This window comes from Scyliorhinus torazame, chromosome 12, assembly GCF_047496885.1.
Source record: "Scyliorhinus torazame isolate Kashiwa2021f chromosome 12, sScyTor2.1, whole genome shotgun sequence".
Lineage (NCBI taxonomy): Eukaryota > Metazoa > Chordata > Chondrichthyes > Carcharhiniformes > Scyliorhinidae > Scyliorhinus > Scyliorhinus torazame.
The window spans coordinates 175,216,264-175,236,267 of NC_092718.1; the positions used below are offsets into that span (position 1 = coordinate 175,216,264).

Below are 20,004 nucleotides of genomic sequence, written 5' to 3' on the forward strand. Positions count from 1 at the left end.
GTTTTGATGTGTGGCATGATTAAAGATCTGACACAACTCCCTGCATGATTACTGAGAGGCAGACTCACCACTCTTAGGTTGGCTTCTTGCAGTTTCCTGGCTCTCTCCTCTAACCTCTTGGCAATGTTTGCCAGCTCTGCATTCTTCCGTTTTAGTCTCTTCACTTTCTCCTCAGTCTCTGGAGAGCTGCTTTTCCGCTGAAGGAAGAAAAACCTTTTAGAAACATTGCTTTCTACCCTCTTATCCTCCCAGTCGCAAGTAGAAGGCAATCAAAACAGAGAATAGCATACAGCACTCTGACCCACAGGCAGCCAGCAGGAGGTACTCCTAGCCTGCGGAACATGTGCAAATGACATTGATTGAACGGTGACATTACTAGGAACCTGTACAGTATCACATTGGCATCAAATGCGGGTTTCACATACCAACAATGAAGCGGGAGAGAGCCAGTAAAGATGAAGTGAGAAGAGGGGGGATAGGTTAAGAGAGAAAGGAAATGGGGGAGGGGCAGAGGGGTGGGGAAGAAAAAAGGGAAAGTGAGGAATGGAGAGAGAGAGAGAGAGAGAGGGAGAGAGAAGACAATGATAGAAGAGATGGGGCAAAAGAGAGGGGAGGATAGAATCATAGACTCATACAATGCAGGAGGCCATTCGGCCCAACAAGTCTGCACCGGCCCTTGGAAAGAGCACCCTATTTTAGCCCACGTCTCCACCCTATCCCCATAACCCAGTAGCCTTGCTGAGGGGCAATTTAGCGTGTCCAATCCATCTAACTGCACATATTTGGACTGTGGGAGGAAACAGGAGCACCCGAAGGAAACCCACGCAGACACGTGGAGAGTGAAAACTCCACAGTCACCAGAGGCTGGAATTGAACCGGATTCCTGGAGCTGTGAGGCAGTAATGCTAATCACTGTGCCATCGTGCCTCTTGATGGGGTGGGAGAGTAGAAGTAACATAAAACCAGAAGACACAGGAGCAGAATTAGGCCACTCGGCACATCGAGCGTGCTCCGCCATTCAATCATGGCTGATATTTATCCCATCCCCATTCTCCATAATCCCCATAACCCCTGATCCCCTTATTAATCAAAACATACAGAAGAGAGAAGGCTATCTGATAGGTTGCCGAAGACATGTGGTGAAAAGGTAACTTAAGAGATTCCTGTGCAAAACGAACACGTTGCCCTTACCAGTAAAATGTTTTCCTCTCTAAGCGTAATGCATGTATGCTCCAATTCCCTGACTGCTTTCAGCAGCTCTGTGTTGCGCATGGCCAGTGAACCATAACTGGTACCATTCTGCAAGAAAAAACAAACAAGTGCATTTAGCTTTGCAGAAACAGTTTGCTGGAAAGCCAAAGATAAGCTGAGAGATTTGGGAGACTGAAACAGCTTTTGATGGAAGTGCAGTTTGGAACTTATAGTACAAGTACACTGAGCAGTGTGGACATAAATACCAGAACTGGCTGTAATAGAACAAAAGAACAATTAATCTCTTGTGTTTAGTCCACAAAGGCTCTTATTATAACTTCATGACTTATAATACTGTTACAATTCTTTTCATACTGAGCCCTTAATCAGTTTACATCACACCTTATAGCAACCTGTCAGAAGGCCCATTTGTACAACAAGCTCCCCTACATTTACTTAATATCAGCTCCACCTTCTTTCCTTTTGAGCACAACTCCCCTTTTTTCTCGAGAAAATCTTGAGTAGCTCTGGCATCCATTGGCATTGCTTACATCAATATCCTAGTCTCGTAAATGAATTCCATGTTTCTACATTGGATGAAATAGTTCTGCCCCCTTCTCCATTTAAAAAAAAACTCTGCTGCCAAATTGAGAACAATAATTCTGGATCAACAATTCTTGATCGTTTCGTAAGAGTGAAAACATTTATTCAGGTCACCATGAAGTTTCTGAAACAAAAATAAAACACCCTTCACCATTATTCAACACCAGCGTTCCTGACATTCGGAATGATTCTTAAGGCATAACGTTTTTCCATAATTAACTGCAGCCAGTGCTTCAGATGAGGAGCATTGCCTTGTACAGCAACAATACGGCAGCACGTAGCATTGTGGATAGCACAATTGCTTCACAGCTCCAGGGTCCCAGATTCGATTCTGACTTGGGGCACTGTCTGTGCGGAGTCCGCACATCCTCCCCGTGTGTGCGTGGGTTTCCTCTGGGTCCTCCGGTTTCCCCCCACAATCCAAAGATGTGCAGGTTAGGTGGATTGGCCATGATAAATTGCCCTTAGTGTCCAAAATTGCCCTTAGTGTTGGGTGGAGTTACTGGGTTATGGGGATAGGGTGGAGGTGTTGATCTTGGGTAGGGTGCTCTTTCCAAGAGCTGGTGCAGACCCGATGGGCCAAATGGCCTCCTTCTGCACTGTAAATTCTATGATCTATGAATACAACGTGTGTTGGAATTGTATTTGAATCCTCTGCTAATGTAACCCAGGATATTACTTGTCTTTTTTAATAAGTTCTTCGATTTGCCAATTATAGCCAATGGATTTCTCTCCTGAACATCATCCGGGTCCATTTTTCCATTTAATAAATACTGTAATCCATGAATGGCTCTTTCCTGATCAGTATCCTGCCAGCCTGTCCTATTTAAATCATGACCCCTTGTTTGATTAGTGTTTCCACACTAATTACTTTATCAAGTTGCTCAGGTACCTAAAATATTTAAACCCTTAGGTCTCTGGCTGTGTTATTCTTTCCTTTTTTATTCTGCCTACCTCAGATCAGTGGTTCCCAACCTTTACAAATCTTAGCACACCTTTACACTATAAACAATTGTAAGGCGCACACCTACTATTTTCTTCAACTGAACTTCCCTCTCACAAAAGCCTTTTATCTTTAAAACCTCCTAAAAACATGTCAAGTCACCATTTAATACAATTTTCATTTGTTTAAGAAGTTTGTAATAAAAGCCTTCTCACCAATTGGAGCCTCTTTCCCCATTTCTTAACTTTATTGGTTCTTGTTTCTTACATGTCTTCTTCCCTTACCGGGAACTTTATTTTCTTTTTACTTCTCCCTGCCATCTCTCCTGTTTTTTTCAACCTTTCCCTGTTCCCCTCGCTTCTCTGAGATTTTTGCACCCTTCTTGTGTTTTCGCTTTTTGTGCAGGTGTACAGGGACTTTGTCTTCAACTCTGTGGTCGGCATCTCCAATTCCCAAAGCACCTGGGATCTCCAGTGCATGCATTAGCCAGGAAAGGGCTGCATATGCGCGGTTCGGAATGTTTTATGTTGGTAATATGAACCATGCATGCGCCGGGCAGGAAATAACCACACATGTACAGTTCAGATTTTTTTTCCCCCAATCGATTAGGCCTATGCGCCTGACCAATGTAAAAGAATTCGAGCCGCACATGTGTGGTCCATTGCCAGCTGGAGCATGCTTGGGAGGCCCGAGGTTCATCAGGATTTGGAGGTGCCGACCACGGGAATGAAAATGAAGAATACATTATTTACTTTTATAAATAAATAAATAATTTACCATTATACTTATTATGTTTAATCATTTTGAATCTTATCTTGCGGCACACTTGTGATGCCTTCACAGCACATTGGTTGGGAACCTCTGCCTTAGATACGCTGAATATAACAGCATAAAATATAGGAGTAGGTCATACAGCGCATAAGCCTGCTTTATCATAGCTGATCTTAAAACTCAACTTCACGTTCCCACCAGATTCCCATGTTTCTTGACTCCCTTAGCGTGCAAGAAACTATCAATTTCAGCCTTGATCATTCCCAGTGACTGAGCATTCAGGGATTTGGGGGAGTACCAAATTCCAAGGTTTCACAACCCTCTGAGTGAAGAAATTCCTCCTCATTTCAATGGCCAACCCCTTTCCTTGACATGGCACTCTCTACTTCTTGACTCTCTGGCCATGGGAAACAGCCTTTAAGCATCTACCCTACCAATCCCTCTCTGAATCTTATATGTCCCAACGCCCAAGTCATTTATTATAATCACTAATAGAGATTGAATGAAGGGTGCCATATGATCCTTCATTCACTATTTTTTCTATCTAAGCAACATGGATTATCTGGTAGTGATGGAGTATATGGGTAATCATAAAGGCTGTGGCTTCTGTTCAGTGGAAGGAGGGGAACTGCAAATGGGGTACATCTGAAGAAGGCAAGTAAATGTACTTGAGAGACGAGAGGAAAGGACCATAATATGTTCCTGTCGTTGAACAGAAAAGCCGTATTAGAAAATAGTAATCCATATTGGAAGAAATAAATGAAAAATAAGTCGGTGACCGATCTCTACCTTGCCGGCAGGTCAAGATATTGGGGCAACCAACCATTGACTGTGTGTTTGCCTTCAATAGCAATATATTCCTTTTTACTGCCAATATTAGGATATGCAGTTTTTCAGCAAACAAAAAACAAGTTTTTGTTAAGGCTTCAAAAATATTGAAATATTAAGACCACTTGAATGTCCAAACATTTAGCCATGACAACCCACATGCACTTAACATGTCTCAATTTACTTAGGTTGTAGAATAAAAACTCATCACATTGCTTCAGTTATCCTTATACAAAAGGTTCCCATCAGTTATCGCTGCAGGATTCAGCCTGTCACACAGTATAATGACATATTGTCATTCTCCTCACCAGTGCTTTATTCCATGGACCTCAGAGAGTTTGAATGGAATATACCAAGCTTAATAGAATGCAGTTTTAACATCAGGAAACACACATCTGGTCAGCATCAGCTTCATCATATAAACCAGACCCTGGTCGGTAGGAGGCACAATAGAGTGTCATTAATGGAGTGAAAGGATTCCGCAGGAATACTTCACATGTTTCAAAGGATAATAGAAAGTTTACTTAACCTTTTCAAAAATTCATATTTGTGTGATAAATCCAGGCAACTGGATCATATTCTCATCATTTTTCCAGCTAAAGAAATCCTGCCAGAATACTCAGGTATGAGTAAATAGGAAATTACGAACACGTGCAAAATACATGGGCGACCACAGTCACAACGAATAAACACAAAATCACTGACAGATATGTTTTGGCACACAGATACTTGCTGACATGTAAGGACACACATGTACTCTCGGACATGTAAGGGCACACAGATACTCTCTGACTTGTAAGGGCACACAATCACTTGCTTCTTGAGGCACAGAGATAATCACAGACAGTAAAGGTACACGGAGACTCAGTGATACACAAGAGGTATGCAGAAAATCACGAACGCTGAAAATATATAGTTAATCATTCTGACATGAGGAAACATTGGCAATTACTGGCAAATAAGGGCACATGGATAATCAAGCACATAGTGATGAAACACATGATATAACTAACTCATGAGAGTATGCAGGTAATTAGGACTCCAGACATTGACATGGGCTGTGATGCAGCAGATTTATGAGGGTGAGCTTCTCATATACTCAAGTAATGCTTCTGAATGAAATTGTCAGATTTTAGATTAATTTTGCAGTTGATCGCCCAGTACTTGCATTAGATTGCAATGGCACTCTCAGAATAATAGCGATCGTGCAGAAAATATTTATAATGACACTATAAGCTGCAGAGAGGGTTTTTTCAGAAAAGTGGGAGGGAGTTGTTCTGTCTACAGTGATATTCAGAAAACAGCACAGCTCTAAGGGGTTAAGGACTGCAGTGCAGTGTTTCATGCATCTGTCAAACTGTTTTACCAACTGCAATTTAGTCAGCACAACATGATTTATTCACTGGCATTGCTGGACCATTTTCACAGCAAGTGCTGACAACTGCCCCTCGATGTATTCGCGCAGCACACACAGGTGTAAAGCAGCTCTTCCTGTCCACCTCGAGAGACTATTCAAATATCATTTATTCAGATAATTACATATTTCTGAACTTCGTAGGATGAGCATTAAAGACAATATGAACTTTAAAGACATGAGATGGCAGCAAACAAACCTGAAATTACCTTTTCCATTTCCAGCCGTACAAAATTGGGATTAGGTAGAAGACAATCCCAAGCCAACCCTCTCTGACCCTGACCCTATAACACATTCACTCTCTGCAGGGAGCCAAAGACAAGCTGGTCTCTCCACCCTCACAATTACAGCACTCTCACTCTGCAGCTAGATAGAACTTTTTCACGAAATCTGACCAAATCAGCTTGATGTTACAAGCTGATGTGATGGGAACCAATGAGTAATAGTGAGGGGAGACAGTGGGGGCTGGATTTCCCGGAGACTGTCCAATCTGTAGATCTTTAAAAAGGGGAGATGCGATACAATCCCTGGATTCCCACCCCAATCCTGCCACCTCCAATTTTGGGTAGCTCAGGAGAAGGGTGTGGGCTTCCCAACCTGGCCCGTTCCATTGCGGGTGTAAGAATCTCCCAGCCACTGCAACTTCTGAACAGCTTCTCAACCACTCGTGGTTGACAGCCTCTCAGAGGTGCTGCGTACCATTGTCTGGATAAGAGAACCTTTTAAAAGATAACTTCAAAATGCCTTACACATTACTCCCATGCCAATTCACGCAAACCACTTACCCATCCTCAATGACCTTTCACACCCTCCATGCAACCCATTCACCTCCATCCGCCCCTAATTACTTGTCATATCCTACAGACCAACTCATTGCACTTCAATGTCCATTCATCCAGTATACATTCTATACAGCACCAATGAACTCTGCAGTAATGTGCACATGGAAAAGCGTAAAAAAACAGCCATTCATAACTGACTTTAAAAATAAACTGCAGTTACTACAGCCCTATAAATGTATCAATCAACCAGACCTTGAAAATGTCAACAGCAGAAACTATAAGCACTTGACATCTTTCTATCTTGTGTAAATAAACATTGAGTCATTGGCAAAATAGATATAAGAAAATAAGATGGCAATTAAACAATGTTTTCCCTTGCATGCACTAGTTTCAATAGACTAATGGAAGTCTGGGCTCTTAGCCAAATATACAAAATGAGACTTGACAAAGGCTTTGAATCAATTTATCCAACCACCCTTCAATATCAACCTTAGCCAGCTCTCCCTTCATAACCATGTAATTGGCTTTATTTAAAATGAAGTTGCTTGTTTGTGATTGGAGTATACTATTTCAAACTTAATATGGAATACAATTACATTATGATTACTATTTTCAGTTGATGATTTATTCTGAGATAACTAATTAACCCTGATTCATTGCATAATACTAGATCTGAAGTAGAGGGAAAAAACGTATTGTTCCAGGAAACTGTCATGAAAACATTCTACAGTCTCATCTTCCAGACCATCTTTGCCAATTTGAGTTGAAGTGAAGATTAATCTCACCCACAATTACTAAATTTTCTTTGTTACAGGCTCAAATGACTTCTTATTCAATACTCCATCCAATGGCCAAACTAATTAGGGAGCCCATAAACCACTCCTACCAGCATTTCCTGACTCTTGTTTTCTTAAATTCCACTCATACTGATTTTATTTTCTTATCTTTTTAACCAAGATGCTTTCTCATGAGTGTCATACTTCCATGCCCATCACTCCGCCTTTTCCATTCTGCCTAGGCGGGATTCTCCAATAATGGGGCTATGTCCCCACTCCAGCGGGAAAACGCGGGCGATTCTCCTACCGAGAGGGGGCTAGCAGGGCCCCGGAGTAGTCCACGCAGCTCTGGCTGCGGACACGGGGCCCTGCACTTCCGGTCGGGGGTCCGCACATGCGCACGGGGACGCTTGCGTTGGCTGCCCCACATGACATGGCGGACCCACACCGCGGAGCGGCACCAAAAAGATAGCCCCCCCACTAGATCGCGCGCATCCGCAGATCGGTGGCCCCCGATCGATAGCCTGGCCGTCTCAGAGGCCCACCCCATGAATGATCCCCCCGCCCCCCACCAGGGCGGCCATGATCTGAATCCGCAGCCGCCACGCCGAGTTCCCGAAGGGTGGGACCATGAGGGAACCATGTTGTTGGGAACTTGGCCAGCTGCACTCGGTGAATCGCTGCGTGGGCCTCTTTCAATGGCGCCCGACCTGCGCCGCGTCGACCACGCGCACGCGATTGCCAGTGAGTTGCATCGGACCCGATCTTGAGTTTGACGCCCATTCTCCGTCCCTGCGCCGATCGCGAAGGCTCGGAGAATCTCGCCCCCTGTCTTTTCAAAATGATGTTTACCCTGAAAAATCCATTTTCCAAAGTTGAGTCAACTTGTAACCGTGTCTTTGTAATGGTGATTGGATCTAAACCATTCATCTCTAATCGTGCCACTATTCTGGCACTATCGTGGTACGGTGGCACAGTGGTTAGCACTGTTGCCTCACAGCGCCAGGATCCCGGGTTCGATTCTGACCTCGGGTGACTGCCTGTGTGGAATTTGCACGTTCTCCCCGTGTCTGCGTGGGTTTCCTCCGGGTGCTCCGGTTTCTTCCCACAGACCAAAGATGTGCAGGTTAGATGAATTGGCCATGCTAAATTGCCCAAAGGTTAGGTGGGGTTACAGGGCTAGGAGTGGGGGATTGGGCCTCAGTAAGATGCGCTATCAGAGTAAGGGCCGGTGCAGATTCGATGGGTCGAATGGCCTCCTTCTGCACTGTAGGGATTCTATGATTCTTACTGTGGATACTTCAAATATTTGATTACTGGGCCTTTAATTTTATCTTTATGCTACAATTCCTATATGGACCTTCCTTGTTGATTGACTATTACTTTAAACCCTCTGTCTCTTCCAGTCCATTCTACTGTCTTTACCCACATCTCTACACTGTCCTATTGCCACCTGTTATGATCCCAGTTGATGTTATGACGGGGTGGGAAGATCTCAGAATGGGTCCCTGGCTCAAAAGACCATGACTTCTACTTTTCTTTATAAAACAAGGAGGAACAATTAGTTTTAACAATTCACAAAAAATGTTTTTTTATTAAACATGAAAATTTTGATTATTATACAATATTCCGATACTTCCCCCTTAGGTTCACAATTAAACATAGATTTAAAGAGTAACATGGATTATAAAGTACATCTTAAGCATCAATGGTCTATTTACACAAAAAGTCTCTTTTATGCATGCAAAATGACTGTAGACAAATACATGCTCTCCGCTCTGAAACCATATTAGTGTCTATGGATTCCTCCTCGAATCCCCCAGGTGACTGTCACAGGAGTTTCCAAGCTCCAGTCCTAAAAACACACTTTAAAATCTTCTCTCATAGTAATGCTTTCCCTTGGCTGTTTGCAATCTGAAATCCAGACCAAGTTTTAAAAGTGACACTTTTAAACAAAGCTTCCACTCCACTTTTAACAGTGAATCCAGTCAAGGATTTTATACCAACCCCTTTATGATTTCTTTGTCTTGATCGCTGTGCACAATTGCACTCTCAATTCCCAGACTGTATTAAAGTGGTATCAGGCATTTGTTTTACATTTGAAGGCTGCTGTCTCACTTTAAACCTGGCTACTACAAATGTCTCTTCAACTCAGCAAACTTTGTTTACTCTTCCTTGAATTCTTCTGAATAATACCTTGGTTCCTGTTCACTAAACTTCAGATATCTTGGACCCTCTTCATTTCTCTAGTTTCCTCAACTAGCCGGACTTTAGATTTGCGTTATTTGTGTTTTTAAAATTATTTTTATTGGGTTTTTGGCACTTCATATCAGAAGTTACAGAGTAAGACAAAACCAACACATGTATCAACATCAATTACAACAAAGACTATACTTTCAGATATTATACATAGAGTGTATTGTCTCGACACGTAATACTTATTATAAAATGCATTTTGCTCGGGTCTCAAGGCAGTTGAGTGAGATACAACAGGAAATGTTTACAGGAAGAAAAAAGGAACAATTTACAAAAGAACGATGCAGCTCAGCACCAGCTGGACCGGCCTGGGACCCAATGCATGTCCATTAGGTCATGTAGGGCCGATAGCTGGCTGCGTTTCCCTGATAGAGAGCATCTATAAAGCGGTAGGGGGTCTCGGAGGTTGGCCACTATCGCCATGCAGCCTTGCCCTCCCCCTCACTGATCGCCTCCTGACATTGAGCTGTGTTGCGGGGGGTGGGGTGTATGCTAGCTGGCTGTGCTCACTGATGTGGCTGCTTTTCATGTTTTGCCCTTTATCCTTTCCAGTTCTCTCCTTCTACTTGCCCCTTATCATCTTTGGTGTCTTCTCCACCACCCTCCCACCCAGTCCTCCACCCCCCTTCCTGTTCTTCACACCCCCTTTCCTTTCCCCTCCTTTTTTCGTGCTCTGTTCTGGTGTTGCTGGCTACAAACAGGTCTTGGAATAAGTTAGTGAATAGCCTCCATGTTTTGTGGAAGCCTTCCTACGATCCTCTAATGGCGCATTTTATTTTCTGTAGCTTGAGAAATTCTGTCAGGTCAGACAACCAGTCTGCAGCCTTGGGTGGTGCTGCCGATCGCCAGCCGAGCAGGAGTCTCCGTTGGGCGATCATGGAGACAAAGGTCAGGGTTTCCGCCCCTCTCCCCATGAAGAACTCTGGCTGTTCTGATAGCCCAAAGACCATCACTAGTGGGCAAGTCTTCACGCTCACCCCCACAACCCTGGATATGGCCTCGAGAAGGACTTCCTGTACCCAACAAGACTAGGGCAAAACCAGAACATGTCACTGTGGTTAGCCAGGCTTCCTTGGCTACTTCACACTTGTCCTCCACCTCTGGGAAGAACCGCTCATTCTTGTCCTGCTTAGGTGCGCCGTGTGCACAACGTTTAGCTGCGTTAGGCTCAGCCCAGTGCACGTGGAGATGAAATTTGCCCTGTGCAGTGCTGCAATCCAGAGTCGTCGTCCCCATCTCCCTGCCAAGTTCCTCCTCCCATTTCTTCCCTGTCTCGGTCAGTCCTTCTTGACAATTACATCAACCTGAATACCAGTGTTCCTTTAGATTTGATTTACTTCAGTGAAAAACAACTTCCATGTGAACAAGGAAATTAAATGTACCTCCGTGTTTAAAAGGAAAGGAGGACGTGCGTTCTGAAGCACTGTTCACAATAGACAGACGCCTCAAAGCACTTTAGAACCAATGAATACTTTTTTGAAGGGTGGTCACTGTCAAAATGTAGGAAACACAACAGATAATATGCACACAACAAACTCTCACAAACAGCGATGGAATGATGACCATATAATCTGTTTTTGGCGAGGTTGGTTAAGGGATGAATATTGCCAGGACACCGAAGATGATAATTCCCCACTCTGTTTTGAAATAGTGTCTTGGGATCTTTTAATTTCGTCCAAGCAGACGGATGGGGACATGGTTTGAAGTGTCATCCGAAAGACAGCATTTCTGGCAGAATAGTGCTCCCTCAGTAATGCACTGCAATGTCAGCCTTGATTTTTCATTCAAGCCCCTGGACAGATATGAAAAGCGTTCTAGCTAATTTAATGGAATTATTCCCCCGTGTTTAACAAGTGAGCCAAGGTCACACGTTATGGCCTTATTCTGGAATTTCTGTTGCTTATTCTTGTATGTTTTTAATTCATTGAAGAAAAGCAATGGAATGTGGCCACAATAATCCAAAGCAAATGGAAAAGTCACAAAATCCTCAAGTGAGCCGGGGAATTCACTAACCAGCTATAGTAAAAGTGACCTCTGAGCCGCAAAGTTTGGCTGGTTGACCTGTCCCTTGATCCAGTCATTGTGACTCTGGTCATACCTTCTCACACAATAAACTTCTCGCCTGGCTTTATTCTGAGAAAAAGAAATAGCTCCAAATGAAATAATTACATAACACAACTGTGAGCAAGAGGAAATCGCTGCGTGTTTCACAGTGAGTGGCAGAGAGTCTGAGGGAGGAGAGAACATGTCAGTATTAGAAGAAAAAATGTAGGCTAAAGCTACCCAGGAGGCATGTTGCTTCAATCTAAATATAGGTTTGTGCAGGTGAAAAAAATTGGAGCAACTGCAGCAATCATTTACTACAGATCCCAATCTAACAGAGCAACAAATAAACCATTTCTCCGTAGCAGAGACCCCTAACAGTGAAACCATAAAAAATAATCTGTAATACATATCAGCTTCCTAAAAGAAAAATGAAGACCATATGAACAGAAATATAAAGAGAAGATGTTGGAAATTCTCGAGAAAGGCAGCAGATACGCTCCGCAAAGATGCTGCCTGACCTGCTGAGTATTTCCAGCACTTACTGCTTCTATTTAAGGTTTTCAGGTTTTCAACATCCGCAGTATTTTGCTTTGGTTTAACTGTATGATCAATCTTAGAGTCATAGATGTTTACAGCATGGAAACAGGTTCTTTGGCCCGCTTGTCCATGCCGCCCAGTTTCTATCACTAAGCTAGTCCCACTTGCCTGCCGTTGGCTTATGTCCCTCTATACCCACCCTGCCCATGTAACTGTCTAACTGCTTTTTAATCTCTCCAATTCCCGTAAATGTCTGCAAGTGAGAGTCACTGGTATATTGTAGCCACCTGGGTTGGCCAACTCCCGATGTAAAATGGAGAACAGCAAAGGCTGCAGGGAAATTCAGCCAACACAGGCAGAAACCAGCAGGTGCAAGTTACTGTATATTAAACTCTGCAAAAGCCCAGACAGCATCGATACAAGCAGCCATCTGCATAATAATGTAGCAGCCATCTACATACTGATGAGCGACCCCCGGGAACAATAGCAACATTTGGGACAAACAAAGCTAAGCCAGACTCCCCGGCGCCAGCAGGAGCCAACACAAAAGAGGTTAACGGACACCTCAAGACCGCCCATCGATCAGGGAACCGCTCCAGTATTGGAGAAATCGAACCAAGCGATTGGAACAAAGTCCAATCACCTGAAACCAGGTACAGGGTGCACCCCGAAAGGCGGGAAGCCCCTGGGGACTATAAAGTTAAGCCCCCAAGTTCAAATCGTTCTTCTTGACCGGGTCACTCAGCAACGTGAACCAACCTTGACCGTGACCGATTCAACTGCCACCGAGATCCAGTAAGTCTTAAGTCAACGCTCGCTACGAGATAGACGCTCCTAGTTACCAATCCGTACCAACTTCGAATCCCGCAGACTCAGAACCCGAACAAAAGGCCATTTGTTCCCCTGACCTGGTGGGCCAGTCCGAAGCTAAGTATAGGCCTGTTAGAACTAGAAGTAGCTTAGACGTAGAATTTGTGCATGAGTAGCAATTACTGTGTATAATAAATGTGCTTTGATTTGAATCTTACTAATCAGTGTACTGAGTTATTGATCATTACTTGAACTTGAACCTCGTGGCAGTATCATAAAGATACCTGGCGACTCGAGAGCAAAGGTTATAAAACAGAGCCAATTGAACCAACCAAAAGTTAGCAACATATTACTGGCGACAACCTGACGGGACCCGAATTAGAAGTGGCTTAACCACTCCGGGAGAACCCAAAAATTTGAATTAGAGATCCAATTGGGAACAGAAAACCACAAGTGTTCAAGCAGTTCTGATCAATCCTCATAATTCGGGAGTGTGTTAAATGCATGCGTAACTAACAGGGCTATAAGGTAAACTGATATATTTGTTGTTGCGACAAAACTGTCAGGAGTTTGTATTTCAGAAATTAGCGAAAACCGTACTCGTATTTACAGCACCGCCTTAGTTCCCCCTGTTCCAAATTTAAAAGAAGCATTCAGATAAGAAAGATGGCAATGCAGCGCCTCATGAACCCAGAAGAATTTGCGGTAGCAGCGACCAGCAGCAGTAGAGTAGGACAATGTCCCGTATGGGAGGAAGAAATCAGGAAATACCTCAAAGGGAAAGGATGGCCCCTTTGGAGCGAATTCTGTAGCAATGAGGAAACAGGTCCCGGGAGTGTAGGACATACTTGGTGGGAGAACCTGAGCGAGATTCACAAGAAGAGCTTAGGGAAAGCTCGCAAGCTGATGGCAATCGTGTCCTGCTTGGCACAATTGCAAGGCACAGAGGAGGTCGTTAGGACACTCCGGAAAGAGATAGAAGGCATACATCAAATGAGTAAGGTCGATGTAAGTGAGGTAGAAAGAGAGAACGTAGAGTTAAGGAGGAAGTTGGCAGCAAATGACGGAGAGGTTGATGATGCCAAGTGGGCACACCAGTCTTGTCTGGCGCACTTAAGCAGCTTCCAGTCCCAGTATGAAAAGGGATATCAGGACACGCAACGTGCAGTCCTGGTACGTGAAGAAACCGAGAAGCAGGTAGAAGCATTGCAGAGGCAGTGTAGTGACCTGAAGGCAGCGTTAAGAGCACTCCATGCTGCCACCACGGAGCAAAGACAAAGCTCATTAGACCACGCAAAGAAAGCAGATTGCAGAGCTGCAATCGCTGCTTTCAGTCCAAAAAGGATTCCAGGAAATCTTTGGAGCAAAATTAGATGAGGAAATGGCCCTGATTGGGAAGAGTTAAATGAGACAGCGCAGAGATATGTTCAGGGAACATGTGCGCAGGGAAAGCCCCAAAAGAGAAAAGCGCCCCAACCCGCCACAGAGCAGATAGTTCAGGCTCCAATGAACCCTGTAACCACCCACCGCACAGCCACATCGGACGATACGGAATTTCTGTACACCACCCCCTTAACAGTGACCCTATTACGGGACGCGTGCGAGAAAATCACACCGTTCCTTCCCACCTCAGACCCCCACCACTTCTTTGCCAGAGTAAAGCAGCAGGCGACCATGTTCAGCCTGGATGAGCGAGAGCATGTAAAGCTCACCGTTTGAAGTTTAGACCCTTCAGTCGTAGCAGCCCTTCCCGACCCACAGAATGTAGGAGGAGGCACCCTTGCAGAAATGCATACCGCGGTCCGAGACGCGATCGGGTATAACCGGGGTGACCCCGTAGATGGCCTCAATAAATGCAGGCAAAAGAAAACCGAGCACCCCACAGCATTTGCTGGACGTCTATGGATCCATTTTCCAGCAGTCTTTGGAGACCTAGACCGCGCCCATTTGTCCCCAGACAACATGGTCAAATGGACCCGCATCCTTATCCATGCCACAGAAACAGGACAAAAAGCTTGCGCGAACTATGATCCCTCAGAGGAGGCTCATAATGAGAAATGGGTCGTAAAAAGATTGTCCCGCACCTGGGAACAGTCTGGACAAAACAAACCCGCAGTTAAAGATCCCAAAGAAAAGCAGGCAGAAGCAGACATACAAGCCGGTAAAACACACCAGAACGCCGCATGGGTAAATGACGGAAAGAACAGCCCCCACAAAAGTCACAGGAGTGTTACAACTGTGGACAGTTGGGACACTTTGCAAGGGAATGCAATACCCCACAAAAGCCACAGAGAGCCCAGCAGACGGGCACTCTAAGTAAGAATAAGACAGAGCCAATACATAGTGTGAGCACCCGTTCAGAACAGACGGACCTGAACGGAACGGACTGACGGTGTTCAGGCTCCCCAGTTGGGTCTGCGACACCCTTTGGGATAGGTCCGGACGACCGGTAGTTGCAGCAAAAATACGGGGACAGCCCATCGAGTTTCTCCGGGACACAGGAGGGTCCCGCACCACAATAAATTCCTCCACCATGTTCCAAAAGGACACGTGGCCCACTACAGCCACTATCACCCTCAGCGGCTTTACAGGCCACTCACAGCAGGGACACATCACAGCCCTTGTACCCATTCAAATCGGCAACATCACCACCAAGCACCCCATAGTTTTAATTGACCTGCCCCACACAGCAGCACACATTCTGGGAATAGACTTCATGAATTCCCACAAGCTATCATTCGATCCAGTCAACCAGTGTGTCTCGAAAATGGCAAAATCTGCAAGTGCCCCCGCAACGCTCACAATAGGTGAATACCCCAACAAAATTAGCGCAGTAGGCGAATTTTGGTTTAACCTGACTACACTTAGCACGGACAAGCAGGTTAGGGCAGTGTTACAAAAGAACAGTACAGCATTTGCGACCCTCAAGCATGACTGTGGCCGGATGACTGGTTCAGTACAAATCACAGGACCTGACCCCAGACCCCAAAAACAGTATGGATTTCCCCAAGAGGCAGAGGGAGAAATCGCAAAAGTTATCGATAGCTTATTAAAGCAGGGCGTACTTAGATCAGTAGACTCCACTAAAAATGCCCCGATTTGGCCAGTGAGAAAGCCTGATGGGTCATGGCGGCTGACCATCGATTACCGGAAACTCAACAAAATCACCCCTGCAGCAGCCCCCACAGTAGCAACAAGTCCCGAGACCATGCTCAAGCAGGGACTCAATTCCCGATACTTTACGGTTTTGGACATCAGTAATGGATTCTGGTCCATTCCATTGGCAAAGGTGTGCCAGTACAAATTTGCCTTCACCGTTAAAAATCAGCAGTCCACGTGGACATGCCTTCCACAAGGATTCCACAACTCCCCCTCCATTTTCCACCGACAGCTGGCAAATGGTTTAGCCAAATTTTCACGCCCTGAATGTCTGGTCCAGTACGTAAACAAACTACTTCTGCAGACAGACACCAAAGAAGAGCACATTGAGCTTCTGTCTGAACTCCTGGAACTCCGACAAGCAATTGGATGTAAATTAACCCCAAAAAGGCCCACATTTTGGAAGATAAGGTGATATATTTGGGTACAATTATCACACACGGTAAACGCGAGATCGAGCATAAAAGGATTGACTCGATTGCTAAATTGCCCCTTCCCCAGAACGTTTCAGCCCTCCGGTCGTTTTTAGGACTGGTTGGCTACTGCCGAAACCACATTGACAGTTTCGCCAGCAAGGCAGCACCCCTCTCAGACCTCCTAAAGAAAGGAGCCCCCTAGGAATGGCTTCCGCAGCATACGGATGCTGTGGATTCTTTGAAACAAGCACTCATAGCAGCCCCCTCACTACAAGTTCCAGACCCGCTTTCCCCCTATGCGATAGAGGTAGCAAGCACAGACCGCACCCTTTCGGCCGTGCTCCTTCAGGAACGGCACGAACAGTTAAGGCCCGTGGCTTACGCCTCCAGAGTTTTAGATGCTGTGGAGCAGGGATTTTCAGCCTGTGAAAGGCACCTGCTTGCAGTATTCTGGGCAGTACAGCATTTTTCGTACATTACCGGATTAAACCCCATCACAATCCTCACAGAACACACTCCCACCCAACTTTTACTGGACGGACGACTCAAGGACGGTACAGTTAGTCAGATAAGAGCAGCTAGATGGACCCTTCTTTTGCAGGGACGGGACATCACTGTTAAAAGGACAAAGACCCACACTTTTTTAGCCGACAACTTACAGTACCCTGGAACACCCCATGAATGTGAATTTATCTCTCCACACCACAACACAGGCCCCTTTATTGCTAAAACCCCCCCCAGAAAGATAGGTAGTTCACCGCAGAGCCCCAAGCACACAGACACGTGCGAACCCATAAAGATATATGTGGATGGATCTTCCACAATATTACAAGGGAAGCGCATAACAGAATGCTGTATTTACGTCGAGGACGCGCAGGTACGTGCCCTAGAATAGCAATAAAACCTCCAGGACACAGGCGCGCAGGCGGCAGAACTTGCGGCCATCGCATACATAGTGGAACACCCAGATTCCTTCCCCAGCCCAGCAGACATATATTGGGACAGCCTCTATGTCTGCAACAGCCTTACGGAATTCCTACCCCTGTGGAAAGCAAGAGGATTTGTTTCCGCAGACGGAAAACCCCTCCCTTCAGCCCCATTGCTCCGTCAAATTTTAGAGAGAGCACAGAACAGGACTTTTGGGAGTGTCAAAGTTCGTAGTCACCATCGTTCCTCCCCCCCTGGAAATGTAAAAGCCGACGCACTGGCTAAAGCAGGTTCCAGGCATGGATATTTTTGGACACCCCCCGAAAGCGCACCAGTGAATGCAGTTCAGGTCTCGCAGACTAATATCGAGGATTTAGTGCAGGCCCAGAAGCAGGACAGCAATCTCAGGGAGATTTTAAAAAGAAACTATCCAGCACCCTACGAGAGGTTTAAAAATGCTCTGACCACACATGACGGTGTGGTGTTAAAAGACACCCTTTATGTGTTTCCTGAACAGGACAGGAATCAACTGATTTGTTTATTCCATGACGGTCATGGACATCAGGGTATCGATCCCACTACAGCCCACCTCAGGCCGCTCTGCTGGTGGCCGAGTTTAAAGGACGATGTAAATCACTACATTGAGAATTGCCTTATCTGTGCCCAGAACAACCCGGACAGATACGCCAAAAAGGCTCAGCTCAGTCACACCCGACCCGTTAATGGCTCCTGGACTAACCTCCAGTTTGATTATATTGGACCATTGCCCCCTTGCAGGAATGGTTATAAATATGTACTCGTGGTGATAGGCACGTTTACAAAAGGGGTGGAAGCATTCCCATCCAGAACAAACACTGCAAAGACCACAGCCAAGATCCTAATCCACCACATCTTTACGAGATGGGGACTCCCCCGCAGCATTGAATCCGACCAAGGTTCCCATTTTACGGGACGTGTCATGAAGAACGTCCTCACGATATTTTCATTACCCCAAAATTCCACATTGGATACCACCCCCAGTCAAGTGGTATCGTGGAGCGCATGAATCGGACCCTAAAATCCACCTTCAGAAAAATGGTCCAGCAAATCAACACCACTTGGGACTCAGTCCTCCCTTTTGCGCTGATGTTTTTGCGAAATATGGTTTCCACATCCACAGGTTACACCCCACACACCCTCATGACCGGACGCCCCATAAGAGGCCCAGAATTTTTATTAGGTTTAGACTTGACCAGCTCCGAAGTGACGGCCCTCACACACGAGAACGCAGTCAAACAATTAGTGGAGAATGTTAAAACAGCTCAGCTAGCAGCCGCAGTGAAATTGGGCACAAGAAAGAAACAGAGCAAGGCCTGTTTCGATAAGACAGTGCATGCGACTGAGTTCAGTGTAGGACAGCAAGTCATGCTCTCCGTATACAACCCCAGCACATTCCTGTCACCAAAGTACTTGGGTCCGTACTCCATTGCGGACAAAGTAAGCCCTTCCGTCTACAAAACAAAGTACCCCAATGGAAAGACTGCGTGGTTCCATATCAACCAGATGAAGGCATATGGAACACAGTCTAACCACGCACACCACGTCATGCTCGACGCAGCAGACCACGCCCCGCCCACAGCCAACGTAACCATACCCTTCACCGAACACGTCCAGCACAGCCACGGACTCAACCTAGACTCCGCCCCCGAAATATGCACTCCGCCCCGGAACGCCCACAGACTGCAGCAGCAGCGACAGCGACTGTGACTCAGACAATAGCCACAGCACATCTCCCTACTATCCCCATGCAACAGACCCCACACCCACCGAATCTGACCACGATTCGAGTGATCCCTTCACAATCATTTTCCTAAACAAACCCTACCACTGAGCACCGACCTACAATGACGACCCCGATTCCGTCCCCACAGAACTAGACACCCACCTATTGGCACAGAGATAATTCGTACAGACTCGTCCGGAACGACGAGAGTGATCCCAGATCACACCATGCAGACCTATCAGCCCTTATACACTCGAGAGTTTGGCATCCGGGAGAAGATGACGACTTGGAGTCTGACTCCCAAAACGAGAACCCCTTTGCGACCCTGTTCGCAACCGATAACTGAGGTGACCAGATGATGTTTTAAAAGGAACCGCTTGGGAGAAAACGGTGTCCTTTCTGATGGAACCTGCAGCATGTTTATGGTTTTATGTTGTTTGTAGTGTTTTGTTAAATGTTGTATGTCAGACCGGATGATTTCTTTCCACGGCCCCACGACACCACCCTTCTGACGCCCACTGGCAGTCAGAGAAACTAGTTTGGCCAGACGCTAGTTCAGCGGAACTAGTGTGTCCACAGAGACTTGTTAATTTCCCAGACGCCAGTTCAGAGGAACTCGTCTGTCGACTGAAACACAGACCCCCGTTCGTAACTGCTCTTCTGGTTCGAAGGTAGAACCAATACGGCAACCCCCCACGATGACTACATTTCTTGCCCGTTCTTGTTGGTTGCTCAGGCAGTGGAGAAACGGCATTGGGACCCGCCCTGCCTGGGAACCCCCCC

The 20,004-nt window shown here is 45.7% G+C and overlaps 1 protein-coding gene across 12 annotated transcripts in view; it reads right to left on the bottom strand.

Moving 5' to 3' along the window:
- Window positions 1–20,004, bottom strand: part of LOC140386756 (RIMS-binding protein 2-like) — a 467,093-nt gene that overhangs the window by 253,403 nt on the left and 193,686 nt on the right. For all 12 annotated transcript variants that reach the window (XM_072469420.1, XM_072469419.1, XM_072469418.1 and 9 more), the window contains 2 exons: window positions 1,192–1,299; window positions 69–197 (listed from right to left, as the gene is read on the bottom strand). In XM_072469420.1, coding sequence (XP_072325521.1) covers window positions 69–197; window positions 1,192–1,299 — 237 coding nt within the window. The remainder of the gene's footprint in view (window positions 1–68; window positions 198–1,191; window positions 1,300–20,004) is intronic.